General features: G+C 39.8%; 1 protein-coding gene and 1 long non-coding RNA gene across 2 annotated transcripts; both read right to left on the minus strand.

Moving 5' to 3' along the window:
* Positions 1–1,362: 1,362 nt before the first annotated feature.
* On the minus strand, positions 1,363–3,207 carry LOC145428708 (uncharacterized). The gene is made up of 4 exons (XR_013909020.1): positions 2,983–3,207; positions 2,857–2,883; positions 2,377–2,399; positions 1,363–1,695 (listed from the first exon to the last, which is right to left on the minus strand). It is a non-coding gene; the product is annotated as an uncharacterized LOC145428708 (long non-coding RNA).
* A 1,354-nt stretch (positions 3,208–4,561) lies between these two features.
* pa2g4a (proliferation-associated 2G4, a) lies at positions 4,562–12,508 on the minus strand. Its single transcript, XM_080301305.1, has 13 exons — positions 12,317–12,508; positions 11,291–11,419; positions 10,857–10,962; positions 9,965–10,034; positions 9,765–9,857; positions 9,344–9,407; positions 9,110–9,188; positions 7,722–7,800; positions 7,493–7,626; positions 7,328–7,422; positions 7,122–7,249; positions 6,972–7,025; positions 4,562–5,899 (listed from the first exon to the last, which is right to left on the minus strand). The coding sequence occupies exons 1-13, from the start codon at positions 12,396–12,398 to the stop codon at positions 5,837–5,839; spliced, it is 1,176 nt and encodes a 391-aa protein (XP_080157431.1). The 5' UTR covers positions 12,399–12,508; the 3' UTR covers positions 4,562–5,836.
* Positions 12,509–12,882: the final 374 nt, after the last annotated feature.

The following is a 12,882-nucleotide window of genomic DNA, read 5'->3' on the forward strand; positions in this document are numbered from 1 at the left end:
TCTGTAAATTAATTTAAATTATAAAACTCAAACAGAGATATATAGTCTTTCTGTGTATACTTATAAATTAAAAAAAAAAAACCAAACAAACTCAAAAACTTTGGGATGCATATATTCCAGAAATCCACACATTCTGAATGAATAGCTACCATTGATAGGTACTATTCAAGTTAAAATTACCACACTTCTTAATGTCCAAAAGCTAACCTTATCTTCTGTGAAATTTTTCAGTTTTCAAAGCAATCAGATGGACCAGACTGGACCGTTTGGCAGGTTACTTCATATCAAACCACGTGTTTGATATTCCTATAGTAAACCTTTACAGTCCAGCAGGTTTTGAAAAGAGAATGAGATAACGATGTAGTTTAAATTAGAATATACAGGAAATAGGGCATTTCATTTACAGTGGCATATACAAAGGGAAAGTTACTACATTTACTCAAATATTGTCAGGTACTTAGCCTTGAATACACTGAATAGTGACTTTCTAATCCACATCTACTCATTATCAGTGTATATTAATGCCTGCAAAGGGGATATTTGTCCCTTTCAATACATTTCATACATTTTGCAAGAAATTTAATAGTATGAAATTTTATTAACTTTAATAACATGTCCATACTTGATCTTTTCATTCATAAAGTTTATTTCTAATGAGCAACTATGTAGCAGATTTTGCATTATGTCATTGGGCTAAAAACAAAGAACCAGAATGGTTGAAAATAGAGATGAAAAATAATGGAAATGAATGACTTGTTGTGGGATGGCCCTGAACAGCAGCATTTCATCAGCAAGATGCAATTTACAACTTGATTGAACTAAAAACACTGCCACCAGGATTCTGTGTCACAGCTGACCCTTTAGCAGTTCACACAGGAGTCAATCTTGACCTCTGCTTTTAAACACGTGTACTATAAGTTGTCTTCCAACTGAAGGACTTTAACCTTTTTGATTTCAGATCGAAAGCAATTTTTCTAAAAGGCACTTGGATAAATCACCTGCAGTTACATTTGCCTCCAATTATTTTCATCCAGCTAACACATTAACATTTAACACTCCCTGTATGCAGTTAGCCTGCCCGACAGCCCTGATAAAACCTACACATTGTGTAATTCAGTAGTGTCGAACTCCAGGCCTCAAGGGCCAGTGTCCTGGAGGTTTTAGATAACACCCTGGGTCAACACACCTGAATGAAATGATTAGTTCCTTACCAGGCTTCTAGACAACTGCAAGACATGTTGCCATAATTTAGCCATTTGAATCAAGGACACATCCAACACCTGTAGTGTAATTTATTTCAAGTACAAGTCAGTCAACCTAGCCTTACTTTATAACATAAAAATCAAGAGGTTTAAACTGGTGGTAATTTAACAGTGTTCATTTATTGTTCAAAACACCACAAACAATTGTACAGAAACAAGATGCATTATGGTCCATGAACAACGCAGCTGTAGTCATGTTCTTCTCCAGCATCTTCACCATCTTCCAGTCAGACCGTCACAGCGGGCTCCGTGAAAAGCGTGGTCATCTGAAATCGGGGGTTTAGGCCTTTAATTTCGTTGATGGAACCGCCGAGCAATCCCCCTTCGTCCGCATGTCAGTCACCTGGAGAGGCTCAGATGTGATCACAGCTGGCAGGCAGGAGGAGGGGCTTACTTTGACCTCTGCCTCATCTTTCTCCTTTTACGCTTCAGCCTGTTGGAAAACAGCAGCTGTCAGTAAAACACTCAATAGCACAAGGACTAAGATAGTAACAAAAATTGTTAAACTATAATTCAGTAATACTAGTTATCGAGATTATGACCAAAACTGGACAGCCCTGTGATGCCCATCAATATCGGACCAATCATGTAAATTTCCCTTCAGCTGTTAAGGACAGGACAGGAGTGTTTTCTATTTAATGATTTTTATCACCACCTAGACCAAGCGAGTTTGTGAGTACATTGACGTGTATTCATTTATTCATTTTGTAAAGCTTTTTAACAGTGTTCCCTCAGTTACAAACCTGTACATCTTTAAATTAAACACTGACACTGTACAAACTTGGCTGAAAACTGAATTTCAGTTATTGGAGTAATGCTGCTCAGGAACTATATAACCCAGGTCATTTTCAGTAGATATAATTTTCCCTGCATCCAATTGAAACGTAGGGGCAAACAATTGTCAACATTTGAACAAGCCCAACCTAACATACTTTACAGTTAAAGCTCAATGATATCCACTAAATGTAAAATAAAACAAAAAAAAAAAACAGACTTCCTTCCTTATAAACCTGACTTTTCCAAAGCCTAAACAATTGTGTTGTCTAGCCTAAATTTAAGCAGCTTGGATTAGGGAGCTGACAAAGACATTTTCTTTGTTTATCATGATGCTTACCTGCGCATACGCTTCTTCCTCCACTGAAAAAAGGGAGAAAAAGCACAGTCATTAAGAGTACATCAAGACCACATTTGCGCCACTACTTGGACAACATGCTTACTGTGATGCAGACAGTTACAGGGCCTCAGAACATGCAGTACATGTTTGTACTAAAAAGCATTTCACAGTGGTGTTTGTCACGCTGCATGCAGATCTGTTTTCAAACACGCATGGCTGCCTGGGCTCAGCCAGCTAGCTACGGTGCCAACATTACAAGATGCCCCAAAGAAAAGCTTCTAGTAGTATTAGCATTTATACTACTATATGTAGCTAATGCCCTGTTATCACTTAAAATTCTATTAATATTTTAAGGAGCTGGGTAGCAGGGTATATTTAATGATATAAACACGAAGAGCTTAAGGAAGGAGCTAGCAGCATTAGCTGGCGCGGGAAGAGGACACAAACAGCTGAAATATCGATATTGGTTTGTTATCTCACCTTGGCTCTCATCGTGTGGAGAGGTTTCTGTGAAAACGAAAACAATTAGTGATCAGTAAGAGTGGATGACCGGTTAAATTAGCAGATTAAATTGGATCCTGTTAGCGGGGAATAAACTCAACATACCTCAAAGCGAGAAGAGCAACGGAAAGAGGATGTGACGAAGAAAACGAGCGGCTTTTAAAAGTGTCGTGACGTCATGTTCAGGCGACAGCTGAAGCGCCTCAGCTCAACGGGAAATGTAGTCCAACTGTTCAAATCGACGTACGAGCGAACCAGGTGATATTTTCCAACCACTTTTCCTGCTTTCTAAAGGCGACGACCTTCCGTTGAGCACAAAATTAACCCTGCAGTCGAGTTGGTTTTATTGATTTTATGTGTTGTTAAGACTCGCATTTTTTAGTGTACATTACTAACACAAAATTACTGAATCAGCTGTTAAAGTCATAAATATTAATCATAGTAATTGATTATTAATTAATAATGCAATATGTGTGTGTGTGTGTGTGTGTGTGTGTGTGTGTGTGTGTGTGTGTGTGTGTGTGTGTGTGTGTGTGTGTTGAAATACACATATTCATACACAATGGTGGGCTAACACCAAAAGTGCAGGTCTTTGTTCGTAGACCTTTCTGACACCTTTTTCACAAAATAGCCACAAACCTGCTTTGAAGATCCTGTTTTATTTCAATGTCCCTTTAGAAGTTCACCTGGATCTTTCATTCATTCCAGCTGTTTTACACGTATATTTTGAAAGTGTTTAGAAATTTATCTAATAACCAGTATATGTGTGTTTCTAAATCAAACCAAATTAACTTTAGATTATCATTGAGTTAAATAAAGGTGATTTAAGTGAATTTAAACATAGTTCTTGGTGCTAGACAGGCTGGTCTGAGTATTTAAGAAACTGTTGAACTACTGGGATTTTTCCACACAACCACTTCCAGGCCCTACACAGAATGGTCCAAAAATATCCACAAATATCCAGTGAGCGGCAGTTGCCTGGGGGAACATGTTCTGTTGATGTCAGAGGTCAGACTGCTTCAAGCTGACATGAAGGAAATAGTAACTCAAATAAACACTTGTTACGATCAAGGTCGGCAGAAGAGCAGTTCAAACCATGAAACAGACGGACTACAGCAGCAGAACCACACTTATTCCCACTCCTGTCAGCTAAGAACTGGAAACTGAGGTTACAATTTGCACAGACTCAACAAACATTAGAAACAGCAGATTGAAACAACATCATCAGATCTGATGGTTCTCGAATACTGATGCAATATTTAGGATGCAGGGTCAGTACTTTGCATAAACAACACAAAAGCACAGCTTCGTTCTGCTGTGTATCAGCAGCTCAGGCTGCCTGTGGTGTAATGGCATGGTGGATATTTTCTTGGCACACTTCAGGCTCCTCAGTATCAGCAGAGCATTGTTTAAATACCACTGCCTACCTGAGTATTGTTTTTGACAATGTCCATCTTCTGACACCAGCTTCCAGAAGAATAACACATCATGATACAAAACTGTCTCAAACAGAATTCTTGAACAGTTTGTGTTGAGTTTCTGCTAATATCAGTATTTGCTTCATAGCTTAAAACAAACATTAAAAGACAAACAAAACGTCTAATTTTTGGACACAATCTGATGATCTTGATACTTTAGACTAGACATAATACAGCAATGCCCTGAAGAAATGATGAAAGACAAGTGTATGAAAATGTTTTTTTATTTCATAGATGTAAAGGTCCATTGCCCACTGACTGAGCTACAAAGCAGGATTTTCCGATTTCCAACATATTCACCTGTTGACAAATGTGACCCAACATTATCCCAGATCTCAAAAATCAAACTCTGACCAGAGATGATCTGCATGGTCCAACTCCTCTGAAGACACCCAGAAGAGTTTACCTAAAACCTGATCAGCTTTAGCTGTCATGCTTCACGAGACAAATGATGTAGTAAAGCAAATCACTGATAGAAAAGTTCTTTTTTTTCCTTTTCCTGTCGTTAAACTGGAACATACAGTTATAGAGTTCTCTCTTTTCATAAAATTCAAGGGGAATGGCAGTAAATGTAGCAGTTTGTTCCCTTAGGTCAAGCTGATTACAACTTTGTTGCCAGTATACTTAAAAATATTTGCTCTTCTGCTAATTCTGTTATTGCTTTTAAAAATCTAGTGTAGGTAAAACTTCGTAGCTTTAGCGAAAAATGTACTCCGGTCATTATTATAGAAGAATAAACCTCCAATACATAAAATCTAAGTAAAAACCAATTTGTAAGCATGTCTGTGTTTCTCAGGTCCTGCAGTCAGATCATTTGTAGATTGTAACAATTAATGAGAGATAAAATTATAATTTAACCCTTTACTGCATGGCGTGGTTAAGAAATGTCTTAATAATCAAGTGGATGAAAAATTAGCACTTAAAGTGAGCTTTAAAGGTGGCCAATCAAACCTCTGGATTTCCACATGAATGTAAAAGTCTGTTAACACATCTCCTGAAATGACTTTGTTGCCAAAGAGAAATGTGGCAAATCCCACACAACATGATACGACGCATTAAACAAATATGATGCAAGTTTCTGTTGGTATAATTCACAAACCTTATGCCAGTTTACTCCCATTAATGCCCACTTGTAAGCCCCAGTCCACTCAAAAATAAAGTTTTCAGCTGCCAACAATACAAGTGTAAAAAGGACTAATATACTTATAAATTTAAAAGAAAAATTAACATTCAGCAACAAATTTACTGAAACCATCTGTAAAGATTCTGTAGGATCCTCGGTGCTGTAACCCTTTTCATGAATGCAATAAAGGGTTAATAATTCACATAGGAATGTCAAATATTTATATGATGCCAATGCTCTTATGAATTGATCAGTTTAATTGGCTATACTGAGTTGAGAATGGGCAGCGAGTTCAGGGAAGTTTGTCATGTTTTCTCTTGCATTTCTTTGGAGTCTTGCATGTGTGGAAAGGCAGTTTTCATTCTGCGGCTTCTGTGTCCTCAGTCGGCTGTCCACTTGCGTTTTCTGCTGTCTTTGAGGCCTTAAAGATCAAACGAAATAAGTAAATCAGTAAAAGGAGGCATTGTTGTAGATTTTAGTCCCATCTTACCATATTCCAAAATTTGTTCGGAATGACCCGATTATGAGGGCTTATGATCTAGTTACTGAACTCGTTGCTTTTATGCACCCGCAACACCTTATGAAAGAATCCTATCATTTTAATTTTATGTAAACGATTCAGATCCACAAAAGCTGAACGATATATATCATGACATCGTTATGTTGCCTAACAACCACATACCAATAAGATTACCCCCCATCAATTATGTACCCATAACACCTTTTAAAAGCATTATATCCAGGGGTGCACATAATTAGTCCGCAGGTGTGGATTCGCTGTCAAAATAAAAGACGCAAACCAGATAAGAAGTTGCAACGCACGTTTGCATACATATTAAAGGCACTGTTTTTGTCTGCTAGAGTGGGATCTTCACACCATATTCTGCACCACATCTCTGTGCGTTCATCATTTGTTGGAAGACAGCTCACCTCTTGCAACCACTTTTCCGAGAATACATGCTTCTTTTGCGGTTCGGACTCCTTCTGACATTTCTTTGGAGGTGGAGGAACACTAAAGTAATTGCTTAAAGGAGTTTGCTTCTTTGATATTTTTAAGAGTGCTAAACAAATGTCTGTCCTCCTCCAGAAAATCTTATGTACCCAAACGCGCATTTCAACTTCTTATCTGGGGCGTGTCTTTTATTTTGACAGCGAATGCGCACCTGCGGACCACTTATGTGCACCCTGATTATATCCTTTTCATTTCACAGCCAAAAGCGCCAACAGGCCAAACAGTACCGCAGCATGAGCATACACGAGTCTTCCTTGAGTTCATCTCCGTCCACAAACTACTGCTAAACAATCAGGGCACTTACCACTTTAATTTCACAACAATAACATCTCAGTCAGCAAACACTAAATACAGTCATTTTTGATATTTCCAAACTGTGATGTTTACCATATCAATATCAAATCACACCATCTGAAACATTAACTTATGACGTCAGGTTTAAATGCATTGGCATGTACTACTACTACTAATAAAATATTACCTTCTTTTTCTTTTTCTTCTGTGTTTTGCGGCTTGCAGAGCTCTGTAGTAAAGTCTAGAGAAGAGACAACAGTTTGACATGATGTGAATAAGACGTTTAATGAAATTGACTTATTGTATATATATTTATTATTGTTATTATCATTCTTACCTTTAGCTCTGGATCCTGAACTTCATGCTCTGACTTGTACAGCTCTGGGTCTAAAGGTCCGTTGGTGATTCTGTGAGGCCCATTGGCCATCAGCAGCACCGTGAACTTAAACTGAGCTACAACCTCTCCTGAGAACAAGATACAGGCGTAGGGTTAACAGCTTGTGAATAATTCAAACCTGTCTAGCAGAGAGCCAAGACGCTCACCCTCTTTCTCATGCAGCACACTGAAGGGCTGTAGCAACTCATGTTTGGCACACTCCACCACGCCGAGTCGGGCTTTGGCCTCATCCTCAAAAGCTCTGAATGAAAAATGGCTGTTAGCACCCAACTCGCTGTCAGCTGGCTACAAGTAAAGTGTGGTGTTCCCACCTGAGAGTGAAGGGCATGGCATCGAAACGTCGCTCAACCTCGCTGAAGAACGTACGAGAGGTCTTCATCTTTAAGCCGTACTGTTTACTCGGGTCCCTCTTATAAATCGTAGTCCGCAGACCCGAGTCTCTGGCCTAAAAGCAAATCGCATAGAACACAATACTTCAGTGCTGATTACTGGGAGCAGAATCATAACATCCATTCACAAACAAGAAGAAAAACAACAAACCTTTCCTTCTCCAGTGCTGATTAACACATCCACAGCGTAGACTTCATGTACCTCAAACTCTGCCTTCTCATGGTCTTTTCTGACAATCAACAGAAAGAGCAGGCAGTCAAAACACATTGCGAGCGTCAGTTTTATTCCACAATACAAACAGTCCCACAAAAATCATTCAAGTTACTCAGGAGGATCTCCCTCTAAATATTTTTCATTCCAATGCAGCACAACTACCGCTGTTGACATCGTCACACAGGCAGAAAAGCTGCGTACATGCACACAGTCACATTCTGGGGCAATGCCAATATTCAAAAATAATAACTTGGCCCATACCTACCCTGCACTGGACAGCAACACATTACATGAATATACATTTATGAAACTTTCTTTCTTTTAAATTCATGACTGAAAAAACTGTCACATAACCAGATTTTCTACAGTTGTACAAGAGTTAGCATCACAAAACAGATTTCTTGGGATTGCACTGGAAGGTGGATGAAGTTCAGCAGTGGGATTCTCCAAAACTGATCAAATTCAGTGGTGGGATAGCCTGAGCGAAAATATTTGTTTTCTGTTTTCCTCTGTTTTCTGTCTTTACAGAGAACTTGGATTTATTAAAAAAAGTCACAAGGCCATGCAGTATTTTTTTTTTTTTTTTAATCTTTTCAAATGACGTGGGCATTTGTTATGCACGGCTCAGTGTGCACATCTACCATCTGGTTATCATTTTTCTATCATCCATATTAAGCCTGCTCTTTCCTCTTGCATTCATCCCTAGCAAGCAGGCTCACCCACCCTCATATAAATTCAGAGGAGACAGAGCAGTCTCTTTTGTAGGTGCGTTTGTTCCTTCAGTTGCTTTTAACAGTTTTGTTCATTATTACCTAAGCTGGGAGTTATCAGCAGCCCTGTTTCAGTTTTACTAGTTTATTAACATTATTTTTAGAAGATCAACCTGAATCCGAACCAGCCCACTGAGTGGTCGGTTCTCGGTCTTCCTCCTCTTGTTTGTTTTTGCGTTGGCTCCAGTTCTTCTTATTTGTATTCGATCTTTGTAAGTAATTATTTTTGAATTATTAAAAGTGCCTGCAACTGCAGCAGCTTTGTGGCATCTTGTGTATGTTAGGTTCCTTTGATTTGGGAGACTAACATGCATGTTAGGTTAACTGACGGTTCTAAATTGGTTGTAGGTGTGAACACGTGTGTGAAACTGTGTTTGTGTCTTTGTGATAGCTTCGTCATAGACTGGTGACCTTTTAAGGGTGTGCCCTCCCTCTCACACTGTTACAGCTAAGATAGGCTCCACCCAAACTATAACCCTGAATTGGACGAGTGGAAGAAAACTGAGGGAAATAGGGTGATTTTGTCTTTAGTTCATATTTATTGCAAAGATGTACCTTTGCTGGTCTGTTGGGTTCTGGATGATGGTCTTCTCTCCATCTATGACATGTTGCTTTAACTGATGAGACAGCATACCTTTAAAACAAAGAGATGGGCGGAACCCATAAGCTTAAAACATGAACTGTTTCCATGAAAACATTCCCATACATCTCATTAATCCCACACATCATCATCTTGTTATGTGAAGACAGACAGCACATTAAAATACAAAGGTTTTTATAGGAACCCACCTTCAATAGGTGTGCACTTGAACGACTGTGCGATCTTGTTCCAGGCTTCTGTCACTTGAGTGTTCTGAGGCAGAGAAAATTAATTACTTTCACATCCAAATTACATCTTTGTACGACATAACCGTTAAAATACATGTGAGACTGCAAATAAGTTTACACCTAGTTTGTAGCAGAACTAGTCTATGATGGTATTCGAGCCAGAAAAATGTGGACTAAAGAGTAGCAAAGAAGCACTACTGGAGCGAATTACACATCCATTAATTTTCTTCCACTTATCAAAAATGCATTAAAAGTAAGATCTGTGCCAAATTAATAATTACAAGTCATTTAGATGTTTTGATGACTAAAGCACACCCCTGCAGAGAATATTAGTCCTGATCACAGCTGACGTGGAAAAGCCTCATGAAACACTCAAACATACCTGGTTACCAGGTTTCACGAGGCGTAGCGCTGCTTCTGCGCATAGATGAGCTGCTTTGATCACATCAGCTTTCCGGCCTGTGACGGGGTTCTCCTGCATATAGAAAAACAAAAAAAGACGACTTCAGGACTCACATGAGATGATACAAAACTGTGACCAAGGTGTGATATGTACACGTGTCTGCTTTTTTGTTTTTTCACCTTACTGGCTCCCACGATAAAGCTGTGAGCAACATTGGCGATGAAGCCATCAACATGAACTCCGAGATCGCTACACAAAATCAGAAGAAAAGGAAAAACGAAAGAATTAACTAACTGTAGGATACAGATCATGCCTTTAATTAAGTGCTACCCGGCTGTCAAATGTACTAGTACTGATGCAGGAAGTAATCAGATCAAATCTACTGGGAAGGACAAAAGATCGTTCCACTTTGGAAAATTAGCTTAGTGAGGACTACAATAATAAGAGAAGGTCAGACAAAAATACACAATTTAATCTGCAATAAATGGAAGCTATAACCCAAGGTGAGTTTCTTTTTTGGCAGTAGATCAGCTGGAATATGGTGAAGGACTTATTATGAATTCAAGGCAACAGCATTACTGACTGTATTAAACTTTCCAGACGTGCCCAGCAAAGAGGTTAGCAGAGTGAGACACATTAAAAAAAACAAAAAATATAAAAACCACATCACGACACTTGAAGAAACATCTTTACAACACTGAATATCCACACACAGCACAAAGACGTTACAGAGGACAAAGACATTAGTGGCAACGCAACAACTAAGATGAATCGACTTTCTTTTTCAAAGCCAAATACTGCATTTGAGTAACGTCATATATGGGATTTAGCGGATAAGATGGGCAGTAAAGCTAACATCCGGCATACCACCCGTTCTAAAAACATACCTTACTTGTCGTTTGCCACACACACAGCACACACAAGAGGCAAGACCATAGAGATGAAGGACACAATCAACAGCAAAGAGAAAGCGGAGCTATCACACAGAAAGTAGGGAGGACAATACATTGGGAGACTAGAGACACACGGGGGAAAGGAGGGGGTAACATTATTACAGTGCATGGTGCCTACATTTTGACCAGATCCCCATCTTTAAGTGTGTAGTCAGGGTCACTCTTCAGGGGAGAGAAGTGGCAAACACAGTTATTGACTGAGACGCTGGTAGGAAACGCAATGCCTAGAAGAGGGAGAAGAGAACCACCAAGTCTTCATTTGGAAATTATCCACAAATGTAATCAAGAAAGCCATACAAGAATGGAGTATGGAGGAGTATATCACTTAGAAGATCTACTCTGTCACCATGCTAGTTTTTAAAGCCCCTTCTGCTATTAGAGTTACTCGATGCTGTGCGAAATGACACAGAAAACACTGCCAACAGTTTGTTCTACTGGATCTAATTTCCTTGATGTGTCCACCTCGGGAAAACAAAACAAAACAAAACAAAAAAAACACAAAAAAACCCACAAAAAACACAAAAACCCATAACGGGCAGATGCGGGCCTCACCTTTCTTCATTTCTTTTTCCTTCTTGAAGACCTTCCCGGTCTCCACCATTATATAGGCATCACCTTTTTCACAGAGACTGAGCACTGACACCCCGGGTTTGGCTGCTTCCATGACCAGACGGAGAGCCTCTGGATGAGACAGGAGGGAAGTCAGGCAGATTGATGCATTAGCTCACTATAAGTTTTTTTTTCTGATTATGTTAGCATGCTAGACCTATGACAGCTGAGATAAGCTCCAGACCACCACTGTAACACAAACACAGAGTGTAAATATAAACTGTGGTGGCCAGGATATGCATTTAATGTACTATGAGGTAGTGCCACAGCAAATATGTCCCATCTCCCGACTGCACTATCCATCCAAATAGATTAAATGGATAGATTTAAGTTTGTTTTTCATTACAGCATTAATCTGACCAAGTACCTCGACCTAATTACTGCTTAAATTGTTAAATACAACCATACATCTTGTGCGATGTTTGAGATCTATAGAATGCAGGTGTTTCCTGTGTTTTCATCATATAATGGAGCAGTGATCATGAAACCACAATGTGCTGGTCGTTAAATGCACAAAGAAGCCTTATGTGAATGATTTTAGAGCAAATTTCATGCTGTCGACTGACCATGAATGTCATCTGTCACCATAAACGTAGTTTAAAAGAGCTTCAGCTCGTGACCGTTTACGTGACATTTACAGCCGAACACCGGTCACCATTCTGAGCTAGCTGGTTTGTTAGCATCCCACACTAGTTAGTGACACAGACAGCTGCCTGTAAGAAACCCTATCGCTGCTGTTGGGTAACAATAGCAGAAAGCCGAGCAGTCGTTCAGTTATTCAGTTAGAAGCAGCTTTCAACCGACCCGGCTGCACCTGGTAGCTAGCTAGATGTGATAGCATATGTGTGCTTCGAATCTAAACCACATGGTTGCTGCTATAGGGAACCAATGTTAGCTGCTGTACGACAGGCCGAAAAGAGCAGGTCGTCACATCCAGTCACCGACAGTTACTTGCTGACATTAACTTACGGTTAGCGATGTCACCGCCCATCTTGTACTTGGTGACGACCAGATCCTCGGCTATAGTCTGTTCTTGCTCGTCGTCGGACATCTTGGCAGTGTAGTCTGAAGTCGCTAGTCGGCTATGGACAGCGACAGTTCCCCTCGGCTCAGCTCTGACCGAAGCTGCTACCGCAAGCCCCTCCCACTTCACCCTGACGTAAAGCGACCCCAGCCCGCCAATAAAGTCGCGCTACCAACTGTTTAAACCATGGCTGTGAAACATCCGGCACGAGGGTCTCGACCGGCTCGCCAAATGGTGTAAAAGCTAGTTTCTCTCAGTTTTTGGATAACAACTGTGGGTTTTGGGGTTGTTTTTTTTTGCTTCTAGCACCTTTTACAGGGTGTAACTGACTTCTCCCCCAGCTGTAGCTGAGAACAATGAAACATTAATAATTATATTTCTCCTGTGGGAGCATTTACCACTTGAGCAAATGTCTATAGCTCAGCCAAGGATATTTGTTAATCTGTAATTAGATGTGCGCCCTTTGACAGGTTGCACACTTTGCATCATTATACAGTTCACCAGCTCATTT

The sequence above is a fragment of the Astatotilapia calliptera genome, chromosome 5 (genome assembly GCF_964374335.1).
Source record: "Astatotilapia calliptera chromosome 5, fAstCal68.1, whole genome shotgun sequence".
Classification (NCBI taxonomy): domain Eukaryota; kingdom Metazoa; phylum Chordata; class Actinopteri; order Cichliformes; family Cichlidae; genus Astatotilapia; species Astatotilapia calliptera.

Coding starts and splice junctions, on each gene's coding strand:
- pa2g4a (XM_080301305.1), bottom strand. CDS start 12,398: ATGTCCGACGACGAGCAAGAACAGACTATAGCCGAGGATCTGGTCGTC. Junction 9,189..9,343: donor CAAGTGCACACCTATTGAAG/GTGGGTTCCTAT, acceptor TTTGTTTTAAAG/GTATGCTGTCTCATCAGTTA. Junction 7,250..7,327: donor TGTGCTGCATGAGAAAGAGG/GTGAGCGTCTTG, acceptor TCTTGTTCTCAG/GAGAGGTTGTAGCTCAGTTT.